At 45.9% G+C, this 24,198-nt stretch overlaps 2 protein-coding genes across 2 annotated transcripts; both read left to right on the plus strand.

Annotated features, from left to right (window-relative positions):
- The first annotated feature begins 606 nt into the window (after positions 1–606).
- On the plus strand, positions 607–7,462 carry ARL6IP1 (ADP ribosylation factor like GTPase 6 interacting protein 1). The gene is made up of 6 exons (XM_035548623.1): positions 607–826; positions 2,643–2,776; positions 4,447–4,566; positions 5,313–5,430; positions 6,112–6,196; positions 6,411–7,462. The coding sequence occupies exons 1-6, from the start codon at positions 791–793 to the stop codon at positions 6,527–6,529; spliced, it is 612 nt and encodes a 203-aa protein (XP_035404516.1). The 5' UTR covers positions 607–790; the 3' UTR covers positions 6,530–7,462.
- An 844-nt stretch (positions 7,463–8,306) lies between these two features.
- RPS15A (ribosomal protein S15a) lies at positions 8,307–13,099 on the plus strand. The gene is made up of 5 exons (XM_035548625.2): positions 8,307–8,442; positions 9,389–9,526; positions 10,133–10,212; positions 11,701–11,786; positions 12,967–13,099. Exons 2-5 carry the CDS (start codon positions 9,394–9,396, stop codon positions 13,058–13,060), a joined length of 393 nt encoding a protein of 130 aa, XP_035404518.1. The 5' UTR covers positions 8,307–8,442; positions 9,389–9,393; the 3' UTR covers positions 13,061–13,099.
- Positions 13,100–24,198: the final 11,099 nt, after the last annotated feature.

Raw genomic sequence — 24,198 nt, forward strand, 5'->3', positions numbered from 1 at the left:
CGGTGCAGCTCGGGCAGCGTGCTATTTCAGCGATGCGCCCTCCAGTTCCTAAGCCCCAAACCCATCCCCAAGCCGTGTGCGCCAAGGGGAGGAGCCACGCTTCCCGCAGATAACTAGTGACAGCACTAGAGGGAACGGCCTCAAGTTGCGCCGGGGGAGGTTCAGGTTGGAAACGAGGAGACGTTTCTGCTCAGAAAGAGCTGTCAGGCACTGGGACGGGTTGTCCAGGGAGGTGGCGGAGTCACCGTCCCCGGGGGTGTTCAAGGAGCGGTTGGACGTGGTGCTGAGGGACGTGGTTCAGTGGGTGACGTTGGTGGTAGGGGGATGGTTGGGCCACATGATATCGTAGGGCTTTTCCAACCCTAATGATTCTGTGAATTTTAGAAAACACCGAACCTTCACTTATTTGCCTCTTAAAAACGACATTTCAGGCCCTGGGGGGCCAAGTTTTAAACTAAAAACACGCCTCGAGCGCTGACAGTCCCCCTGCTGCCTCGCCCCCCCCCCCGAGCCCCCTCAGCCCCCGCCCGCACCGGGCCCGGCCCCGCCCGCCGCCGCCGTCGCATTGCGACGGAGAGAAGGGAGGAGGCACCCCCCCCGCGCGCTGATTGGGCGGCAGCCTCGCTTCAAACCTCACCGCCCAACCGGCTGCGGCGGGGTTGCGGCGGGAGCTCGGCGATTGGCCCGCGCGGCCTTTGAGCCGGCCAGTCAGGACGCGGAGAGAGGGGCTGCGGCGGCTACAAAAGGCGGCGGGGGCGGGGGCGCGGCGGCGTGAGGAGGGCGGCACAAGATGGCGGAGGGCGACAACAACAGCGCCTACCAGCTGGTGAGCGGGCGGGGGGCTCCCGGGGGCGTAACGGGGCTGCCGAGGTGATGTTCGTGGTGTTCCTGGCGCCCGGGCGGGAGCTGGTGGTGATATCCCGCCCTGCTCGGTGCGCGAGGTGTAGCGTTTAACGTCCGCGGCTTTGTTTGGGCTCCCTGGGCCGTCCTGTCAGCTCCGGGGCTGAGGGAGGGGGCAGCGGCCGGGCCGTTGGTCTGCGGGAAACGCGTAGGGGTGGGCTGAAATACCCATAAACTTAGAGAAATGCGTTTGCGTCTGTAATAGGAAGCGATGGGTGCTGGAGGAGCATTAAAATACAAAAGCAGGTGAAGAAGGGAAGCTTCCTAGTGCATTATTTATCAGTGTTTGTTGTTCCTCAGCTGGGAAGGGGTGAAGGAAACCCTCAGCAGCTCAGAGCTGGAAGGGAAGTTTGACTTATTGCAGAAAAAGTCTATGTTTTAGATGCAAATATTCTAGAGGAGTGGATGCCCTATTCACAACAGAAATTCATGTTTATAGAAACTTTGTTTAAAGAGGGGAAAGAAAAACAACAACCCCATTTTAGATCCTGGCCATCAGGAATGTTTAGGACAGGAGCAGTGTTTGCAAAAGCTGACTTGGCGTAGTGGGAAGACAACTTGTGGTAGTCTGACCGTGATCAATAATGCTCTTACATCCCAGTATGCTTCCCATTAAGTTTTCTCTTGGTTGCAATAAACGCACGCAGCCGGAGGTAATAAAACCAAAACAGCTTGTCATAAAATGATTTCTGGAGAAAAGCAGCTTTCTTTATGTGAGGTTTTGTGTTTATAACATGAAGTAGATGTAATGACTGAAGGGTATTCAGCAGTCTGGGAGATAGTTTTCTGCTCTTTTTCTTGCCCTGAACTGTGGTTTTCAAATAATTCTGATGGTATGACAAAAGTAAACTGTGCCTTACAGTGGTAGCTGCACTCAGCTGTCTTTGTTTAGTGGTGTCAGGCCTCTCACTTAAGATAAGAGTATCATGTGGTTGAGAGCTAAATCTGCTCTGCTATCTCTGCACAGCACATGTGCTGGTCTCGAAGACTTTTAACCCGTTACTGTGGGGGAAGTCAGCTCCGTTCATGTTTACATGGATTTTGTAATCTGTGAGATCCATTGTCCCCCTGAGGGCAAACTATTAAGCCATGCTAAATGTGGCACACCTGAGGTGAACTGCTTAGCAAGCTGCTGCCAGAGCAGACAGGGTCTCTTTGCAAAAGGTACGTGGAGAGGAATGGAGGAATAATATGGGAACAGGAATTTAAAGGCTTGTCTGGTCACTGTCGTGGGCGACTGGTAGGAAAACTATCTCTTTGCATGCCCAATGTGATCAGTTGGATAACTTTTCCGTACTGTACTTCTGAGTGTTTTCAACCATCTTCCAGATAGCAAAAAGTTAGTGTTGGACAACAACTAGAAAACTGATTCAATGTGTTAGGGTTATCTTTGAAAATACTGCAATGTGAGAGCTGTTTAAAATACGTGTTTTCCTGATGTTGACACTGAAAATTTGAGAGGTTTTAGCTAGGCTTTAAATCTTGACTTCCCACTAAACTGGGGGAAGAGAGTACCATGGAGGGAAGATTCAAGGAGAATACCTTGATAAAATCTGTGAGGAGGTATCATTTAGTCTGATAAGATATGCTACTGCTTCACTCCTACAGTGTCATCACTTAGTGCATTATTAATAATTTAATTACTTGGATTTGTGGCTGGGGTCTCTGACATTTTCTTCAGCTACTCTGTGTGGGAACTAACCTGATTCTGATTAGTAATAACGTTTTCTCTTTTTGTGTAGGCTGCGGAAACTGCTAGCTTGGAAGAGCAGTTGCAAGGATGGGGAGAAGTGATTCTGATGACTGATAAAATTCTTCGCTGGGAGAGGGCCTGGTTTCCTCTTGCACTGATGAGTGTTGTTTCCTTTTCTTTCCTGTAAGTAGCTCATGGAGAGAGCATGAGCACTGTGCTCTCATGGCTAGTAGCAAAACTGCTAAGAGAAGACTACTAAGACATCTTAAAAAATCTACTGGGAAGGTTCTTCAGGTTCTATTTCTGAATGCGTGTAAACTTTGAAAAGAAAAACCTAGAAGTATTGGGAACAGGAAGTAACGTAAGTTGTATCCTACCTGGGGGGACACTGCATTCTGCAAAAGCTGTTTGGCAGGCATAGTTGCCGTATCTCTTTAGCATGCTCAGCTGTATGCTGTTCATTGGTATGTTTGTATTCTGCTTGTCAGATCTGGTCATCTTCTGGCCTTCTTCCCTAAGCTACCAGCAATGTCATTATGGTCATAAGGGAAAACCTGCTTCCATAGGGCAAACTTTCCGTACTAGCTATTCTGTATCTTTGCTCTGGTGTTTAGTGACAAATTCAGTTGGTTTCACACAACTTGATCCTTCTAGATTCTCTTTTCTCCTTTGATAAAGAAAGAGAAGAGAAGGACAGGCTGAATGCAGCATTGAGTCAAAGTGGGAGGATGTTACTTGTTTTTTGAGTGGGGATACAAAATGGGCTTGCTGGAGGCCTGTGTACATGCCTTTGTGTGCCGGGGTAGTGGTCAAGGTGGCTCCTAGCTACCTTGTACAGGTAAGTGTCTGTACCAGCTGGAGAGTTGCAGCTGCATGGTTTGTTGGACTAAGGAAAAGAGGGGATGAACAAATATCAAATGAGGTGAGGTGGGAACAGTCTGTCTTCTGGTTAATACAAATTTTACAGCCCTTGAGAGGTGAGGAGGGTGTAAGTCAAATGAAACTGAAGAGTAATTTTAAAAAGTAATTGTAAATTGTAATTTTAAAAAGTAATGTGACTGCAGGAAATACCATGTGTTGAATAATAATACTTGGAGGAAATAGAACAGCTTCGAATTCTTAATTGGTGCTATACTGAAGATGAATGTTCAGCACAGCAGCACTGTGCCAGATGTGTAGAAAGGCTGGCCCTGCAGTGGTTTGTCTCTTTACTTCTTTACTGTTCAAGAAGTTCTGCAAAGTGCAAATAAGTAACACAGGGCTCAATGGAATGTTAACAGGCTTATGAGAAAAGCTAGTTCTTGGCCACTACCTGTACAGCCGCATTTAAGTGGTGGCAAACTTTGTATATAAGAGCACAGCGCTGTCCTCCTTGGAGGCTTATGACTCCTTGTCTGAAACAGGTTTGGTTACCTGTCACAGGTGAGGCAGTAAATGGCAGCCTGGAGTGGATCTGGACACTGTGATTTACTTAAGAACCAACAAGATGAGAGCTTTCACCCTGGCTGGTTGTTTCACGTGTTTCCTAACTCATTCTCATCCCAAACTCAACTTCTCAACTTCTGGGAGAGCAATAATGAGTTTTTACTTGTAGTAAACATCACACTGTGCTTGCTGTATTGTAGCATTTTATGTTCTAGTGTGTTCAGAAAATTGTATTTTGATCTTTTCATCTGAATTTGCTTGTAATGCAGTTGAAGTACTTAAATCTCTTTTTATTAGTAAGTTAAGCAAATTTGGAAAAAAATGAGGCTGGGCAAGGGGGTAGGTCTGCTATTTGAAGTCCCTAGCCAATCTGTCCAGATGGCTGAATATGTTGAGTATTTATTATTGCTGTTTTTTTTTTTTTCCAGGATGATCTACTACTTGGATCCATCAGTTCTTTCAGGTGTCTCCTGTTTCGTTATGTTCCTCTGTTTGGCTGATTACCTGGTTCCTGCTCTTGCACCTAGGATCTTTGGCTCTAATAAATGGTGAGGAAAGCTCAAATTTAAATAGCTTGAGTGTAAAGAAATTATTAATTTTAGCAAAGTGGATATCTCCCACTTGGCAAGTGTCAAATGATTCCTATATAGTCATTGCAATTGACAATCCCTATAGTATATGAAGTGAGAACTCGTGTAAAATGTCCTGCATTATTTTTTTGAAATGTAACTACTGCAACATGTCTTTATTGTTCCTGTTGAAGGGGCAGGGTGCATTCTTTGCTGTCCATTAAGGATTCTAGTTCTGCTAAGAATATGAAGAGGATTGTATTCTATATTTGGAAAAAGTAGTAGCTGTAAATATGAAGAAGATAAAGTGATGCACAGGGATCTTAAGACTGTGAATGTGATCATAAGTGATTGAAATGGATTCAAAGAAGGGCAAGGCTTATATAAAAACAGTATGCTGGAGGTGAACCATATTTGAACTAAATTGTGTGTTAAAAATTTTTAGTATACTTTGACTAGTGGATAAATGTTCTTGTCTAGCGTACCAAAGTAACTCTCATTGGTGTTGAATAATTAAAAGCAGCGCTCTCCTGTTTTGAATAGGGGTTGTTCTTTCGGAGTTGATTTGAGAGACATTATAATGCTCAGTTAAAAATAGGGTACAAAACAAAGTGAAGCAAATGTCAGGATAAGTATTGGACAATTTTTTTCTACTGGGAAATAGTATGGGACATTAAAAAAAAGAACTTGAATCCTTATTCCTGTCTTCCTTTCTTTAAAAAAAGGACTACAGAACAGCAGCAAAGATTTCATGAAATTTGCAGCAACCTGGTCAAGTCTCGTCGCCGAATTGTTGGCTGGTGGAAACGTCTCTTCACAATAAAGGAAGAGAAGCCTAAAATGGTAATGAGTTCTGGGAGCTGGTTTTAAATGATCTCTGCTTTGTTCAGTCCTAAGTACTTTAGCAAGGAACATGTCTGAATAAACCAGTATTCTGAAGCAAGAACCAACAATTCTGCCTGTGGCTTAATGCCAGTCACACATGCTATTCAAACCCTGAGTGGCAGGATACCTGTTGTTAAACTTGCAATACTGTTCAGTTAGGAGCATACCCTTGATGTTAAAATAAAGATAAATTGGGTTTCTTTGGATAGGCCAGTTTTTAGAAACAGCCTGTAAAGAGCACAGTAAAATAGGTGTGTTTTCGGTTGCACGCTAACTGCCTGAAAAACAAGACCTTAATACTGTGTCAGGGTAAGTCCAGGAGCTACAAAGTACACTGATCAGAATAAAGCTTCAGGTGCTGAGTGAAGCAGAAGCTTTACCGATGGGGATAGCAAAGCGTGAGGGATATCTGGATAGAAAAGAGCTGCCTTACTGTAATAGTGATGGTCTGAAAATAAAGGGGAATGTACAGATGTAGTCTGTGTAATCACAATTCTAACGAGGCTGCATGTAAGTATTGCATGGGGATGACCCAGGGAGCTTTAGCAGGTTTTATACTTTGACATGTTGCTGAATGCTGAAGGGAAGGCGGAAAATTCCCAAGAGATCTGTGGTAACTGTTCCCTTTTCTTTTTTCAGTACTTCATGACCATGCTTTGTTCCCTTGCTGTGGTTGCCTGGATTGGACAGCAAGTTCACAACCTCTTTCTGACCTATCTTATTGGTAAGTGTGTAGTGTGCAAAGCAAAACTGGGTTTGTTAGCTTCCTAAAATGGTACGAGGCTGGTGGAAGTAAGATCTGATTTGTGGGGGGACTTTGGCCTGGGGTTTTATTTTTGTTTTCCAGCAGTTAGTGGGGCTTAAGGGAAGTGAGGAATTGCAAGGTGGCAGAGGCTTGTTAAAGGGTTAGTAAATAATTTTTGGTTTTGTTTCTCCAGTGAGTTTCTTGCTGCTGTTTCCTGGACTAAACCAGCATGGGATCATTACGAAGTATGTTGGAATGGCAAAAAGGGAGATAAACAAGCTTCTCAAGCACAAGGAAAAGAAAAATGAATGAAGACTTGACTGCTGTTTGCTCTTGTAAAAGGTTTCCTTGGAAAGAGTTTTGAGAATTAATGTATACATAAGATAATAGAAGTTGTATTGCTCACTGGCTTGCTTTTTTTTATTGGCTCCATGATGAAGTGAAAATGTCACTCAAGCAGCTGCTCTGGGTTTGTCTCTCTCTTGCTGTCCAGGTTAAGGTTCTGCAGCTGTCTCATAGGAAGGATCCTGGCCTTTGCCATGCGGAGCTTTAGTTTCTTCAGCAAATTGAGAGGCCCCTTCAATAAGTGCCCCATCCCGACTGTAATGTGCGACAGCGTTCTTGTAACCTGTAGCTTCACTGGTGTTAATGTCTTGTAGTTATGGCAAGTGTGAAAGTTCTGAAAGCTTATGCTTCTTGAAAGCTTGCTACTACTGAGCCTTGTGGAAGGGGCACAACTAGTTGGGAAAGAATGACCAAAGCTGAGGGGGCGTACCCGCATCTGGGGCAGAAGGTGAGCTAGTTGTCTGACTGAATGTCTGCTTTTTTGGCTGCATAGACCAGATTGTCTGCTAGATTGGGGTCTGGATATATAAATTGTAGTTATGTAGCTGTAGTGTAAACCTCAATTTATTGCACTGAGACTGTAGATAATGAGGTAAGGTGTGTTACCTTAACAGCTGATTGTTCTGAAACTGCTGTTGTCACGGAGCCATGTAGCACGTTTGGTTTTATGAATGTTGTCTGTACACAAAATCACCCTGAATATCCTAAGTTTGTCTGTTGTAAATAAGCCTGTCTGAGTTTTGTGCTTTTCTATGACCTCCCTTCTTTTTTAAAAACCGAACTTTTTTCTTTGAAAAGCTAAAACCTGTGTTAATGCATTTTAAAAGTTGACTGTTTTAAAATGAACTCTTGGTGTATTGTAACTGTTGAATAGGCAAATACAGACTAAGAAGAAACTTCTCTCAGACTTGTTCTTTGCGACCATACAAAAAATCCCATGCGTGCATCTGAAGAACTGGAGGAGGAAGTGGTGTTTGTGTCATGTGGCAGTCCCATGCGTGGCTGGGTCCTCTTGACATACCGCACTGAGATCAGCACAGCTCCTGTCCTGCCTGGCAGTGCAGGGCCAGCTCCTGCTGGGGAGGGGGAGGGCTGTGAGGCTGTAGCGCCGCCTGCGGTTAATTAACACTGGTGGAAGCCCCTGGGGCTGGGGACAGACAGGCTCAGTAAGTAAAACTTAGAGTAGATCTCAGCTGCAGAGACGTATTTATTTGGGAAATGCTCTGCTTAACTGGCGCAAACCATTGCGGGGAGGAAGGGTGAGTGTGAAAAGGCAACCGGGGCTGGGGCCGTGAGCCGGGAGCTCTGCTGGCACCTCTGGTGCTGGCTCAGAGGGCGTGAGCTGTCCGTGACAGCCCATTTGGGGTTAAAGTGCAGCGGGATGAGCGCGTCACGGTGCGGCTGGGTTACCCCCAACCCTTCAGCCCGCGGGTAACGCGTCACCAGCGGCAGTGGCTGCGTGCCTCCGCGCTGCGCGTGGCCCTGCTGGAGCCTCGGTGGGAGCAGGAGGCGGCAGGGATCTCTACCCCGCGTGGCTGCCGGCAAGCAGAACGCCTGCCCCTGCCCCTGCCGCTGCCGTCCCGGCGCTGCGCTGGAGGTGGGGCTGCCGTCCGCCGCCGCTTTTGGCCCCTCGGGGCCGCCGTAGCGGGAGCGTCCCGGTCGCCACGGGAACGCGGGCAGCCGCCTCGCCCCGTAAGCGCCGCTCGCGCCTCCCGACCAATGGGGAGGGGCCGAGCCTCGCGCGCCGCGGGCTCCAGCCCGGATCTCGCTCGCTCTCGCGAGATCTCTCCGGGCGGCCCTCGCCACCCCGCGGCCGCGGCCTTCCCATAACCCCGCGCGGCGCGGCCGGCCCCTTCCTTTTCCGCCATCTTGCGGCGCCGGTGAGTTGGGGGCCGCCGCCGCCCCCGGCCGCCATCCGCCGCCCGCCGCCGCCATCCGCGCCCCGTCGCCGCCCCCGCACGCCCCGCCGGGACCCGGGGGCTGGCCCCGACCCGCCTGGGCCGCTTTGAGCCGCCGCCGCCCCCGCCCGGCCCTCTGCGGGGCCCGCGGGGAACCGGGGGGGGGGGGGATGCGGGAGGGCGCTGAGGGAGGCGGCGGGAGCGGGGCCGTGAGGGGAGGCCCGCGGCGGGGAGCTGCGCTCGGCCCTGGGGGCGTTGGGGGCTGCCCGGCTCCGCGGTGAAGCCGCGAGCGCTGCGGGAGCTGGCCCGCGGGGAGCGGCCCCTGGGCCCGGCGGCTGCCCGGGGGGTTGCGGCAGCGCTGGCTCGGTTAGGGGGTGGCACGGTGGGCATGTCATGGCTTGTGGGGCTTGTCTTCGTCCCTGGAGTGCAACAATTGATGCCCACGCTCCTGGGTGGAAGAGCAGTGTGTTACTGATGTCCTGTAGCTCTCGTGGTGATGAGCAAGCTAAGCACCATCTAGCATATTTAATGCCATGCGCGTGCTGGTCCTTGAGTGGGGCTAATAGTGCGTAACTGGGTTTTAAAACCCCAAATGCCCACCTGGGAGAGATGTCACATGGATGACGTGCCTGCATGGTGGTCTTCACATCTTCACACGTGCTTATTGATAAAGTCCAAGTATAAACAACACTGTCAGATTTCCCAAGTTACAGTAGCTGTGAGTTCTCTTGAGCACACCTGAGTGCATGTTTTGACTTGCTTTTTTGCTTCAGTTTTTTTGCTTTTGAGGTTTAGTGCAACTTCTTTTTTTTTTTTTTGTCAGTCTTAGGTTTCTTAGATCTAAAATCAGTCTTAAAAAGGTGTGCTGCTGTCGGTGTGGTCCTGGTGGAAACCTGGCGTACGTAACTGGCTCTCTCCTTCCCCCCAGGCACCATGGTGCGCATGAACGTACTGGCCGATGCTCTCAAAAGCATCAACAATGCAGAGAAACGTGGGAAACGCCAAGTTCTCATCAGACCGTGCTCCAAAGTAATCGTCCGGTTTTTAACTGTGATGATGAAACATGGTGAGTGTAGACCCTGCAGCGCTGATGTTGCTCTGGTTCAGGGTTTGTGGCTGGTTTGCTTTAGTGAAGGAGATCTTTGGGTAAAACTTGAGCATCTTGTGGAATTGATTTGGTTCTGTTCAGATTTTCACAGTGAATTGGTGGTAATTGTTGCTCTAGAATGATTATAAATTACATATGCAGGCATGTTTTTAGGTGAATGGCCTGTTAATTGTTTTGGGGGGGATAAGTTTATTGATTACTGTATTCTTTATAAAGAAACTCCAGATATTAGAACTACCACAAGTGTCCTTGTCTAGGACAAGTTCTGGAGAAGAAAAAACCAACCAACCAACCAACCAGCCTCCCTCTCCACTGTTTCAGTTGGGTTCCACCTTTACAGAGTGTACTTAAAGACAGCAATTAATATTTGGGTGCAGCTGAGCCATACCAGAGGCACACGTAAAGGGACTTAAAGCATAATTGCTAAAAACTTCTGGAATTCTGCGGATGCTGTAGCGTTAAGGTGGTTTTTTGACTTAAATCAAGATGCTTGAAGTGAGTTAAGTAAGCTGTACTGGATCTAGTTACCATGTTTTGATTTGTCTGTTTTCTGATCTTCTGTAGGTTACATTGGTGAATTTGAGATAATTGACGATCACAGAGCTGGGAAGATTGTCGTCAATCTCACAGGCAGACTCAACAAGGTAGGATCTGTTTTCCTGGATTCATTTCTCTGGGGGGATTGGTTAAATGAGGCTTTTTTGTTTGTCTGCTCCAATTCTGAGTTAATTACTTGTGAGGAGAGGGTATTTAATTAAGTCCATGTAAACGAGAGTAATATGGGTGGTACCAGTAGTTATTAGATGCTAAACTTTAGATTCATAATAGCTCAGTTGGCTAATTACATTTCTTTTAAGCACACCATACAATAAGCCACATCTTCAGGGAGGTCAGCTTGTAGGTACGGTGTGTTTCTCTTAAGGACTGTCTTGCTACCTAGTGATTTCTCTGTTTATTTGACACCTTAGTTATCTAGGAGACTTTTGTCATAAGAGAGAGCAACTGAGTTGCTTTCCAGTTGATGTTTAATACCTGTAAATGGTGAGAGACAAGCCCTCCTGCTGCTGCCAGACGGGCATTGCTTGTGGCTGAGAGAAAAGTAAATGTTAATTAGTGCTTTGCAGATTCCTGGGGTCTGTGAGGTACTTATAGGTGTTTGGCATTTTTTAAATGCATTTGACTTAAGATGCTGAGTAGTTCTCTACTTCTGTGATGACATGCCGTGCACCATTGTTTCCAGTTATGCTATTTGAATGAGAGGTGGTTTTTAAGTAAAGAAAGCTAAAATTAATTTGCAAAAACATGTTGAGGTCTGTCTCCATGATGAACAGATAATGCGGCTGAAAACTGCCTCAGCGTAGTGGCAGAGAATTCTGACCCAACCCCCAGTTACTAGTTTTGTGTGTCTGTCATAAGAATAATCTGTGTCAGAATAGAGACTAGTGTTTCTTGAACTCTTTCTGGATGATTTTGTAGCAGATCTTGCAGGGTGCAGCTGTATGTGATGTTTCTCTCAACAGCTACAATAAGGGAACAGTTGTTTGGTTCAGGAAAATGTCCGTCACTGCAGTAAGGTGTCCTGTTTTGCTCTTAGGAGTTAAGAAAATTGGAGCCAGTGAGGTAACTGGAGGTGGTAGTCGTGGTTATGGTCAATAAGTAATACGATTAACTTGGCAATGCTGGTGACTTTGTGTGTGTTACTTTCTCCCTGTTTAAAACCTAGGTTTTGTTTTGCTAACTCCGTATGATGATTAGAAGTAGTTTGTCCTTGAATAATCTCAGCTTTTTGATGAAGTAGGATACTACTTAATCTTTAATGGTTTATAGCATGCTTTTGTGCTCTCCCAGGTCTAGTCATTAAATTGTTTAGCATCAGCGGCAGTGTGTGTCACTCTGTTTAGGCAAGGGGAAGGAGGCGAGGCTAAGGAAATAAAAGCTGAATGACTGCGTGAGCCGTGGTTTCTCTGAGGGAAAGCTATTTCATACTACGGTGATGATAACATGCTTTATCTTTTGCTGCCAAAATACTTTAATTGCAGTTGTTTAATTCTTTCATATAATGAGTTAGAATGACAGCTGTACAAATGCACTTTATACAGTTCTCCGGTTTGTAATGGAATTCTCTTTTATAGTGTGGTGTAATCAGTCCCAGATTTGATGTTCAGCTGAAGGATTTGGAAAAGTGGCAGAACAACCTATTGCCTTCGCGTCAGTTTGGGTAAGTATGGAGAGGAGTTGAATCCATGGCTGGCATACGTGAAACTGATTTTTTTTAAATTACACTTTGATATTGCCTGAGTTAGTCACCTGATACCTCTCATCTCTCATTAGTCTGAAAGTAGGTAAGAGCCTAAAAATTCAAATTCCATATAAATACTCCTTTTAACCAGTTCTAAAGGGGCACTATGAAGCAAGAACAGTTTTTTTGTTTTGCTTGGCTTTGGTACTTTCTGGTTTCACCATTTCTGTAGTTTACCAAGAAAATAAGCTTTTTCTCTTGCTCATTTTAATTTTATGAATGGCCCTTTAGAGACGGGAGAGGAGTAGTGGAAGTCAGTAGATGACTGGAAGTAGGTTGCATTGCTTTACGCTTCCTGATTGTGTACAAGTTGAATTAGATATTAAGTGATGCAAGACTCAATGCATTTTGAACCTCCAAAACGTAGATGTTACAGTATGTTTTTCACTCCCCAGACTCACTAAGTCAAGAGTAATAAATTGCAGTGGCTCAGCTACTCTGCCCCGTTAAAGGCAGGATTAACAGTTCCTTGTCACTTCTCTTAAAGCTCCGGTGATAAGCTGCTTAGTTGAGCTGTACCTATATGGCTTACTACCGTGTGTTGTCATATGGAGATTTTTCAAGAGTATTTATAGAGTGGTAGGACAGGAGGTTTTTTAATACGAAGATGCGTGAAGTATGCTGATAATCCAAATGATGGCATTAGAAATGACTCAGGCTGCTTTAGTTGTCAGTCTGGGTCCAGATATTCATCTGCATCAGGCTGAGCAGTGTTCAGAACAGTGAGTGACAGAGCACTCGGAGCCGAGCTGTCTGGCACCATGGCAACTCTACCTGCTCCCAAGAAAAATGTCTGCGTGAAATAGAAGCAGACTTTGAGTACTGTTACTTGCTACTGCTGGAACAGCTAACCTGACTTCTGGTAGGAATGTGCCAGTAAACTTCACTGGAGAACAGAAGGCTGCGGATGTGCTGTGTGTGCTTCAGAGTTGTGAGAGGAGTTTCTTTTTCATTGATAACACGATCTTAGCTATGTTAGGCCCTTACTGAAAGAATCAAATCTTACTATTGTAATACAAAAATGAAGTTAGTGCCATCAGCTCTGCATAAGCACAGAACAAAACTGACAATAAACTGAATGTTTGTTCTTTCTTAATAGGTACATAGTTCTGACAACCTCAGCTGGCATCATGGACCATGAGGAGGCTAGGCGAAAACACACAGGAGGCAAAATCCTGGGATTCTTTTTCTAAAACTTGTAAAAGAGGTTACTAATAAATTGTTCAAATGGACTCTGGTCTTTCCAGTTGGTATTTTAAAGACTTGTAATGCTATCTGCAATAGTGCTTGTAACAGCAAGCTCTTCAACAGTGCTTAAGCTCTGCCTGTACTTCAGATGACACTTGGTTTCCACACATTCCCGGTTACAACTTTAATTTCTGTTAATGATACAACATACCTTTAATAGTTACCACATTTGCACCAGAGTGCAAAACTGCACTTTGCTACCCGCTGGTGGGATCACCTCTTAGCTCTTAGATATGTGGGTCACCATGGTTACAAAAGTGCAACTCCATAGCTTCACTTTTTGGCCAAGTAATAGAAGATGCAGGAAATAGCGTTCTGGCAAGGCTTGTGGTTTAAGATTATTTTAGAAGTTATGAGATGTGGGGTTGTGGAGTAATTGGATGATTGAAATTTGACTTGAGATCACAGAATTCTTTTAAATCATACAGTGTTAAGGAGTAGTTAAGGTACAGGGGGGAAGTGTTCTTTTTCCTTTGCATTTCTGGTTTGATAGTCCTGTGAAACATCAGAGTTTGGGCAGTGCAATTGCTGTGTGTCTGCTTTGCATGATTGCAAAGAACTGGGATTTCTGTAAGTCACTTGTCATAGTGAGGAAGAAAGTGTGTTTTGTATGGAATGAGTTGTTAGTCTTTGTTTCAGGCATGTGATGTGTGACAGTGTAGTGTGCTCGATACAGAAGTATCAGCAAACTTCCTTCAGAGCAGCACACAGAGCAGATGACTACTGCTGAAGAGCTGCTTGCAGATGGTAGAGAATGGGAAGCAGGCTTCTTGTTCAACACCAGTTGGAAATCTTTGCCTTATTTTGCTTTTTTTGGGGTATTTTTTAGGAATGCTCATATTGAAATGTAGCAAACCTGTTTCAACAGCTTAAAACAGCTTGAATTTGTGGTTCTTGATAGAAACCATTGGACACAATTTTCCTTCTTGGTGATAAGTTCTGGTCAGGAGTACAATTGCTTGGGTAGATGTACTGTGCCTTGAAGGCAATGCTTCCTCATAGAGCTTTCAGAGAGGCTTGGGATGGAGGCACAACCCTTTAAACTATAGTTTGTAACTATGTAACCTATTTCAAATTAGTCTGTTAGGGTTTTTTTTGTTGTTGTTTTTTACAGAGGAGGATGTGGTGGCTGGCTGATGAACAAACTGGTCTTAACTCTTTCCAGGCAATCATAGAGTCTTGCCTAATGTGGATCTTTGAGGAACAAGAAGCTAGCAACTGAGCTGCAAAAGCATGCTTACAATAATAGCGTGGTGTGCACTAGTGTCCTGTAGTAGAGACTTGCAACTGACCTAAGAAGAGCAGGGAAATGGTTAAAAAAGCTGGTTTTCCTGCTTTGTCTGTCACATTCAGCTAAAGGTTGCAAAGTCTGAATTGCAGATGGCATTAAAACATGCAGATGTGATCAGTATGGTTCTCAGTTTAACTTGAGACAAATTTGCGTAGCTGAAGCTATTACAGAGTTGTTACAAAGTAAAACAATATATTTCTTGGTCCTTTTTATTGCCAGATCAAGCTATTTTGGTACATTTTTGTTGTCTTGGTACCCACAGTGGAGGTAATTCTGAAGTATTGACTGCAGTATAAGCTGAGCTGTTACATTTCTTGTTCAAAGTAACCCTGAAAATCGTACCCAGACTCCTCTGTTCCTTTTTATAAAATCTTGATTTGTATCAGACCCGAATAGAACAAATGTTCCTGACCCCTGATGGAAGAAGATCAGAGGTGCATCAAAAAGGCTTCAGATGAATTTGCTAGGGCTTCAAGTTCGTTGAAGGACATGCTAGGTGTCCTGCCCATGGCAAGGCAGTTGGAAATAGGTGATTTTTAATGTCTCTTCCAACCCAACCCCGTCTATGATGGTTCTATGATTCCCAGACATTCATGTTCTAAACCAATTAGTGACAACACATGAGCTTTTCTGAACAACTTTACCTGCGTACGTGATTTGCTACCGCACAAGTGCACTCTCTGTTAAGACCCCAGCATGGAGACTTCTGAAGCAAGAGTGTTTCTAATATCCTCAACTGACCAATCTGTGTTAACTTCTTCCACAGGCCAGCCCAACACCTTTTTTTAGAACTAGAAAATGGAAATGAAAGCTCCAATGTAAACAGAAAGACTTGCAGGGAAACATGCAGCAGCAGATGCACCTTTTCCGCAGTGTATCTAACAAAGGTAATTAAATTACATGCTGAGTTGCCACGTGGAATCTAATGCGGCTGGTCTGAGTTCATAAGATGTTCTCTGAGTACATTGCCTGCAGCTCTCCAGTGAGAGTTCTCTGCCCCTGGGTGGTGACTGCTTGCTGGGGTCCAGGAAACTTCTCAAGTGGGGTTCAGGAGCTGACACCAGGATTGTGACGTGCCCTGGAATGCAGCTGCTTTATGTGGGTCGGCAGAAATTCTCATTTTCTGACGTTTAAAACCTGAAAGGGGTATTTTTTTAAGCCTCAGTGATGTTTTCTGAGCTGAGGCTGCACACCTTGGGAAAGCAATGTTTGTAGGTAAAAGTTCATTGTCGTTTGGGGTAACAAAAGGATTAACAGGTGACAGGTAGGATGGCACAAACCTGAAAGTTCAGTACAGGTTGCAACTGGCAGTGAAAGCAAAGCGTTAATTTGAGAGAAGGTTTTTGGTACCTATGGAGCGGAAGGGCGTGCTGATGGAGGAGACCCTGGTGGGACAGATGCAGTTGACTTTCATATGGGGAAAACTGGGAGGGTGAGTGACAGCTGCAGAAAGTGCATGTGCTGCAAACCCCTTTCTTAACAGTTTTAATTCTGGTGCTGCCCTGGCCATCTGGAAGCGGTTGTTTCACCTCCATACCCTACAAGATGTAGAGAGAGGTCTTAGCCTTTTGGCTAGAGTGCTGCTTCTACTTGCTAAGCCCAAACTCAACGCCAAGCTCTGTGTGAGCAGGACAGCAGAGTGCCTGCTTGCCCAGCTGTTGTGCTGCGGGAGAGGCTGCTGCCGTGTTACGGACAGTGTGTGGCAACGTTGTGCTGTCTGCGGTCCCTCCGTACCTGCTCTGTTTGGCTGACTACAAGGTAAGTAAGCATCAGCAGCCTGAGCCCTACGTGGTGATACAGTCAGAAGTTGGTCTGAGTTAGGAAAACTGCTTACTAAGGGGTGTAGTCGGGAGAGGGTTGGTGATCCATCACCCATACAGCCCAGCCACACTGGTGCTGTCAGATACGTGGTCAGTGTTTCCTGATGCTGACTGCCGTTTCCTGTTATGCTGCTGTTTAAGAACAGAATAAAGCATGTTTGAACAGCCTGCCATGCGTTAAGAGAAATACAAACCAATTTTTGCAGTGGGAAGTTGTCAACAGATGGCAGCATCCAGCTTTGTATCACTGGAGACTTCGAAGGCAATCTGTATCATGAGAGGAGTCGTAAGAGGGCTTTGGCATTGCTGCCGGCCTCTGCTCTTTGTACAGAGCTAAATATCCGGGCCTGTACTCTGGTCCACGAAGAAATTTCTTCGCTTTGATCCAACAGAGCCTAATTTGAGATAATATGAGAGATAAGAATAAATATGGACCTTCAAAATACTGCACCAGGGTAAACCCTCGTATGTGACAGTTCACTGAAATGCCCTCTCTCCTCTGTTTCCTTCGTGTTTGTTTTCTGCCACAGGTAATTCAGTCAGCTCAGTTCTGAGTGGAGCATGGGTGTTCTGTTTCTCAAACTTGTGTGTCAGTTATTTGCACCAGAAATGCAAGCAGTAATTAAACCTTGATCGTGGATGTCTGCACAGTTATTTTAGTGACTCTTTCACACCTATTGGAGCTGAGACAAAACCCAGCAGCGACAGACAAGGACGCATGTTGCTGTGCTACAGAAAGCAGGGAGACAAAATGGGTTGAAGTGACAAACAAGGCTTTATAAGTTGCCTCAATGGATTTGGCACCGAGTAATTTTGTGGCAGTGAAAGAGTGAGAAGTTGCTTTTGGTTGGTGTGGGGAGCACTGAGTGAAGGGTGCAGAAATAGGGAGCAGTGCTGGGCACGTCATGGAGATGTGCAGGAGAACCTGATGGTGAAGTACAAGAGGCTTCATTTATCTCTGAAGGGCCTGGGAGATGAGAGGAGGCACTGGGGAGCTGTCGGGGAGGGGATGCTTCGGAGATGGTGGATGGTGGCTGCAGCTGGAGTAAGCAGCAAAAAACATTGAAGGCTGCCCATGATAGTCTTCAGTTTGAGTTTGGTCAGTGAGGAAGGCTTTCCAGACGCACCAGGAGGCAAAAGCACAGGGGTCTCAAAACAGAGGCAGCTTTTCCTGTGGATAGGGGCTTGTTTTGTCTGTGTCAGTGCTCTCCAGACCCGTCTGCTTGAACATCAGTAGGGTTTTCCATCCACTGTTGTACAGGCTGCAGCTAACAGCGGTGGCTTTTCCTGCTCATTTGTGGTGTTTGAGAGCGTCTCGGCCTGCTCCTGGGAAGGCTGGGAGGCACCGCTGTTAGCTGGGGAAGGGCGGGATTGTTGTGTCTATTAGAAACAGATGGGACTGCACGTTGTGAGAGTTTGTGATATAACTCGGTGCTGTGTGTGTGGCTAGGATGTGTGCTTCGCTAGGATGCTTCAAAAACAACAGTGAAAAAATATCTTTGGGCCTGCTTTTTCCCCATGCCTTACCTGGAATGAAAGGATGAGCAGATACTTGATTAACAACCAAACTGCAACCTGGAAAAATGCGATACTTGTGATATGACAGTACTTTCATCAAGCTCAGTCTGTGTAGCACCAGTTTCAGCTGGATTCTAGTGCTTCAGGAAGGCTGACTCCTTGGTGTGCCAGTTCTCCTGAAGCAGGGAAATGGGTTTCCTTCGTCATCTGCCGCACGTTCCAGCTGCAGTTTTGCTGAGGATGGAGGAAGGAAAACTGTGGGCCAAAAATGCACACCACATAAAATTAGGGAAAATAAAACTTTTGTTGTTAGGATAATTGTTCCTCCTCCTAACATCTGACTTAGGAAGTAAGTCCAGAAGAGACACTCAGTTACCTTCTCTGACTTTGTGTAACAAAGGCCCCAGACCTCACTCCTGTTGAATTTCACCCCATTTGGTGCCGTCCAGGTGTGAGCACGAACAGGAAGATATTGTAGTGGTGAAGCCACCTTCACAAGCAGAGCAAAGCTACAGGAATTACTCCCAGAAAGCATCAAGCAAGTTTATGAAAGTCTTGTACATGCTGGTGACAAGTTTCAGTCTAACAAGGTAATCAAAGATCTGCTCTTTGTAATGGATTAGCTGTAGCTGACTGTGCTGCAACCGTGTTGTGTGTCCTGCAGCCCTGCTTCTGCTCCTTCATGTGCTGGTTGTGGCACTCAGCTGCTTAAGACAAACCTCCAGGGACATGTATTTTGTTCTTGGGCTGCCACCAGGACAACAGTCACTGCACGGTTGTAGTTGATCAAATTTTAGTGCCATGCAACAGCATAATGCAGGGCGCTTGAGATCAGCAACCACCACTTAGGTTTTTATAGTGACATAAAACATTGCTAAAGCCGATGCCGAACGCTCTATAAAAGCAAATGGGCTTGGTGCATATTGTAATGACATAGGTAGCTTATTCTACCTGCTCTGGGCTGCTTGATGACTTTTCTTGTGAGTTTGGCTGTAGGCATATAAAAATGAGTAAACTGAAGGAAGTTTTTTACTCTTTGAGTTAGTTAAAAGCAAATATAATTACCTGGTGCCCAGCACAATGCTCTGTTACACTGCAGCAATACTCGTTTTCATGCTCAGCTTTCGGATATATCTGGCTACCCAGTAGCTGATCGGAAATGAGGCTGTGTGTCCACGACTGCTTGCAAAATATTACATATGGAACAACTTTGCTCTTCATGAGTGCCCAGGCCTTCCTGGCAGCTCGCAGTTCTGTAGCTCCTGCGGCTCATGGAGGAGTCCCAGCACCCTACAGGGGCAATGAAATATTCAGGCTTGGATTTGTGGGGTGTCACTGGCCCCATGTGACAGTCCCATTGTGCATCCTCACCCCCCACATCCTGCACCTGCACTAACACGCCACAAACTTGGTGACAGCGAAATGGCTCTAGAAGAGTTTTGGGCTTCTTCTACCAGGGGAGATGTTGATCCAGTAAGAAAGTCATGTGAAAATGCCTTGGTTTGAAAACAGCAGCTCAAAGGGATGCTCTCAGAGATGTACTGGAATTGAAAGAGCAGGATTCAAGTACTGAGTCTAGTTTAGCTAAGTTTTATCAGGTGTTATGTCTACTAGTGCTGCACTTTTCATTGCATTTGCACTCCTTGTATATCGGCTGCTTTTGGACAGGGCTCCCTAGCAGGGTACGTGCACTGAGCGACCCAACCTGAGCTTGGTCTGCCAGGGGGGTGCTTCTCTTCACAGCTTCGGGGCAAGCCATGAGTCCCATTGGTTATAACCAGTTGATTTCTTTCAAATTCCATTCGTTTTATTTGTTATTCCAGTTCTGTAATCACGTTGTGCTACCCCTTCTACAGAAAACTGCTGTTTTTCCAGAAGCTTGCACTCCTCTGCCTGTGATCTCTAGATGTCCCTGTTGCCCAAACACAAGAAAATATGAAAAAGGCAGGGCTAGCAAAACACTTGGTAAGTGATCTTGGATAGAAACATGTGTGTGCAACATCTGCCTGTCTTCTCCACAGCTAGATTAGGGTGGGATTTGTCTGTTCTGTTGTGGGGAAGAAACGTAGTGTAGCCGTTCTTGTTGTTTTCCGCTGATGCACATAAATTGTGTTTTCAGCTGGACCAGGCTGTGAGCAGGAAGGAGTAAGGATTATGTTTGGGAGCAGCAGGAGAAAAGCAGTCAACGAGAGTTTAAAATAAAAGCTGCTGCTGAAACCCACCTCTGTTTGACTTCCCCAGTCTTATTAACTCTATGGATGGAGCCTAACCTAATAGTTTGGTCCATTGTTTCATGCAGTATGAGTTTGTTTTAAAAAGTAAAGTCCAGGAGAATCAATGAGAATTTTGGGGTTAAATACTTTTTAATACCTTTATAAATCAAGCCTTTAATAATAAGAAAAAAAATAGTTTTCCCCATAACTTTTCATTCTTTCCTCCCTACACCTCTGCAGTTCCCATGGCTGCTTGTCTCCTCACTTGCAGCAACATGCCCAGCTACATTCTTGCCTAACAGGATCCTGAATATACAATCCAGGTCTGTTTGAGCAGGTAATTAGTGCTGACCCTCCTTCAGTCCTTCAGACTCACTCCTTAGGGCTGCAACATCAGCCCCTGAGTTGAGCATCTGCAGTCCTCGATTTTGAAGCCATTTTTACTTCATTTGGGCAGGCTGCAGATCCAGGAGCTGTGTTTGTGCAGAGGCTGGTGCTTGCTCTGGTGCGGATGGGTAGGTGGATCTGTCCCTCCTGGGCAGGAGTCAAAGCCTTGCTTGTTTTCCACAACTGGTGGAAGATTTCTGGCTTGGTTCTATTTTAAAAAATGAAGAAATAATTATAGTTTAGTCCGGGCAGAGGGAGTTTCTGAGTTTGGTGCAATGCTTGTGTTTGTGAAGCATCGTCAGGCAAAAGATGAGATGTTTGTGGTGGTAGGACCACTAAAGTCATCTGCTACCTGCAAGGCAGACAAGACGTTTGTTCTGGGAGGAAAGCAAAAATCAGGAGACTCTATTTTCAGCTCTGAAACACTTTTCCTGAGTGATGTTCAGTCCTTGCCAGCAAGCCTTTGAAGAGTGGAGAAGTAACCCTGCAAGGGAATCACTGAGCAACCTCCTGGTGGCAGGGACCTGGTGGCAGCAGTATGGGGAGCATACCAGGGCTTGGGTAAAAATGACCTCGAGCCTATCTTCATGGTAGGCACCCACACATGGGGGAGAACCCAACCTGCAAATCAGAGAAATAAGAGCCCAGTGCCAGTAGGCAGTGGCTCAAAAATAGAAAGATACCGTGATGGCAGGTGACGCTCCCTCATAGCTGAAATAAAAAGCATTAAACTGTACAAAAGCGTGCTTTAATTGCTAACTCTTTCCTGTCTGCTTAAATCATTAGAAATAAAGGTCTCCTCTTTAGTGATGAGCAGTTCCAGGCAGAGCAGACGTGATGGGGGAAGCATGTTTGGAATAAATACTGATGTGAATGACACTTATTAGCTACAGTGTGGCATATTTATTTCTCTGTAGTTAGCATAATAGCACAGCTTGAAATGAGAAGGGTTCTTTACTCGTGTCTATGTGTGCATGCATAAAAATAACAATGGATCGTTATGGGCAGAATGCGGATGATTTTCTGTCTCCACAATTAGCACCAATGGATGGCATCACGTGCGAGATCTGAGCAAGTGGCCTAGGCACGGCTGTGCTTTGAGAAAACACAAACATTTTTTTTGAAAAAAAAAAAAAAAAAGTCTTATGATGAGTTGCATGCTCCAAGTAGAGATTGGTTATGACGATATGGCTGGCTGCTTGAGTGCGCCCATTGCCCATGTTTCTGCTGATGGGAACCTGCTCGTCTCCTGCTCCCTGCCTTGCTTTTCTCTGTTGGGTGCTTTCAGATGCCCCTGTCCCCAGTGCTCAGCATCCAGGAGCAGTGCTGGGGCCCCGCAGGGAGGCGCTTGTTGCTTGCGTGCCCAGAGCCTGCCGAGTCCTGCCGGCTGTGCTGGGATCTGTCAGCCCTGCTGCTGAGCTTCCCCTTCTGATTTTGCAGGGTTTTGGCCTGATCCCTGAGATTAATCTTAAAAGTATTGCCTGGTTCAATGAGGGCTTCCTACTATATTTGCCATTTGTTTTCAGGTTTCTGGAGCAGAGTTTATCCCTGCCACAGCCAGGCACCTTACTGTGCCCACACTGGTGTGGGGCATCGGGTCCCATTGCAGCAGCTTCTGGACAAATCTGGACAAGTGGCTCCATGGGTACCCGTCTTCCAGTTGCTTTTCTGCAGTGGCACTAGGATTTCTTCTCTCTTCTGCATATGATTTAATGGAAACATGCAGAAATTGAAAATTTGGACCTCTAGTGCCTTGTTCAAACTTTGAGTGAAATTGGCTAGGGGATTGCAGATTTGCTTGGGGAAGGGAAGACAACAGGCTGGACAGACAAAGGGAATGTTTGAGCTCTGTTTCCTTAAGAAAAGTCATGAAGTATTTTAAATGAGAGGAGCCAGGATCTTCTCAGGTTGGCTGTGAGTGCTGAGTACTGTGTCAGGAGCTGTCTTGGAAGTCTTTTTGTTGAGGGAAATAATTATAGTGTGGCAAAAGTATTTACTTGCCAGTTACTTGCCTGCCTTATTTGTACTGTATTCTTCCATTGCTGAAATATAAGATGAAAAACCTTAAGACATATGCCTGGGAGTAACAGACTTTCCATTCTTCTGAAGTTCACTTGATTGAGTGCATAGTTTAGAAATACTATAAAAGTGCCAGGCCATGGCTTGAAATATCTCATTACCAGGTGTCAGGCTGCTTATAACTTTTATTCAGAGATTGTTGAGGGTTTTTTTCCTTTCCTTTTTTTTTTTCCCTGTTGGTTTTCTAATGAAAATGCCAAAAGGGGGAAAAACTATTACCAAAAAAACCCGCTGCTTTGATGAAAACAAAAATGCTGAGCCAGCAGTGGCTTTCAATAGTTCTTGCTCTATTTCCTGGTTCTGACCACATATTATTTCACAAGTCCATGGGATGTTGCATGGTACGAGGAGGTCTTGTATGGGCATGAAGCTCCCGTTTCTCAGCATGCTGTGAGATAAGCAGGTAATTTATACTGATGCAGGGATCCAATGAGTAGGCAGGGAATAAAAACCCAGATGCCTGGGTTACAGCAGTGATTTGGCTGAAGTCAGACAAGTCTCCCCTGTAGTGCCAGGGCAGCATGGCCAGCTGAGGGGACAAGGACCTTGTTGGACCTACTGGCAGCCTCTGGCAATGTGGGGACACTTTTAATGCTTTTTCCTTCCCTTACAGGGTCATCTGCTCTACTAGCTTTGGGTGCTAGCTCACTAAGTGATGTAAGAGGGCTAACATCATTGCCAGGTCCTATGTAATAGGTGCGTAGGACAGCAAGGCTGCTGTGGATGTGCGAAAAGTGGCTGAAGAAGCAGCTGAGAACTGGTGGTCCAAACCGTGAGTAGGCAGCGGCAGCGTTGGGAAGAAAACATGGGGAGGTCTAACATAGAGTGTGGCTGGGGAGGGTTTGGCTCCTTCTGCTTGAAAGGATGGGAAGTGCTTCTCATGAGGACCTTAGTCATGGCTGGATGCATGTAGCATCTTCTGAGACCTCGTGCCAGGGGGAAGAGGATGCTCTAGAAGGACAGTCTTGTCCACCCCCAACTCGTGCTGATTCTGGGTGACATCAGGATCCTTCTTCAGTCCTGGACTTCAGCAATGCTTCCCCACTGCCTGGCCACCTCCCAGCACCAGCAGCAACAGAGATGGCTAGAGGATCTATCTCTGTGTCACATTGGAGCACATGCTGCTGCTGGGAAGCCTGCATTCCTATTGCTGCCTCTCAGTGAGATGTGCTGGTGCAGGAAGATCCCTGCCTCCAGGGGCACACAGAGGTGCTCAGAGCCACCTCAGTGCCACCACAGGAGGTGACAGTGCCCCAGAGCAGCCTGTGTTTGTGGAATGTTTCTGTGGTCCTCTCCTATCCAGGCCTGCCAGAGGCTACAGTCCCCTCCCTGCAGCAATGCTGGAGCTTTCCACAGCAGGGAAAGGGAGACTTGGAGGTGTGGCTACCAATTTCCAAATAATAAAACGCTTAAAGCTGTACAAAAAACATCTTGCATGGAAAATCAGACAGAACAGGAGAAACAGTGCTTACCATCAACATAATTCAGCTGAAATCTTTTTCTTAGAGATAATCATCTCTGACTCCAGCAGTAAAAATAAAGGACAAAAGCCGGAGGAAGCCAGAAAGCACAGTTGTGGGAGTGAATCTTGGTGAAATGAGCATTAAAAACACAATGAAAGGCATGGAATTGCCTTAAGTAAAAGCAGAGCCATCTGCCTGGAACAACAACTGAGATTATATGGGAAGCACATGGGGATGTGGGGAATGGGGTTGAGTCGGGACTGCAGCAAGACTGGTGTGGGGCCATGCCAGTGCTCACCATTCCTCAGCCAC

The sequence above is a fragment of the Cygnus atratus genome, chromosome 15, assembly GCF_013377495.2.
Source record: "Cygnus atratus isolate AKBS03 ecotype Queensland, Australia chromosome 15, CAtr_DNAZoo_HiC_assembly, whole genome shotgun sequence".
Taxonomy (NCBI): Eukaryota; Metazoa; Chordata; class Aves; order Anseriformes; family Anatidae; genus Cygnus; species Cygnus atratus.

Coding starts and splice junctions, on each gene's coding strand:
- ARL6IP1 (XM_035548623.1), top strand. CDS start 791: ATGGCGGAGGGCGACAACAACAGCGCCTACCAGCTG. Junction 5,431..6,111: donor AGGAAGAGAAGCCTAAAATG/GTAATGAGTTCT, acceptor TTCTTTTTTCAG/TACTTCATGACCATGCTTTG. Junction 6,197..6,410: donor CTTTCTGACCTATCTTATTG/GTAAGTGTGTAG, acceptor TTGTTTCTCCAG/TGAGTTTCTTGCTGCTGTTT.
- RPS15A (XM_035548625.2), top strand. CDS start 9,394: ATGGTGCGCATGAACGTACTGGCCGATGCTCTCAAAAGCATCAACAAT. Junction 10,213..11,700: donor TCACAGGCAGACTCAACAAG/GTAGGATCTGTT, acceptor TCTCTTTTATAG/TGTGGTGTAATCAGTCCCAG. Junction 11,787..12,966: donor TTGCCTTCGCGTCAGTTTGG/GTAAGTATGGAG, acceptor CTTTCTTAATAG/GTACATAGTTCTGACAACCT.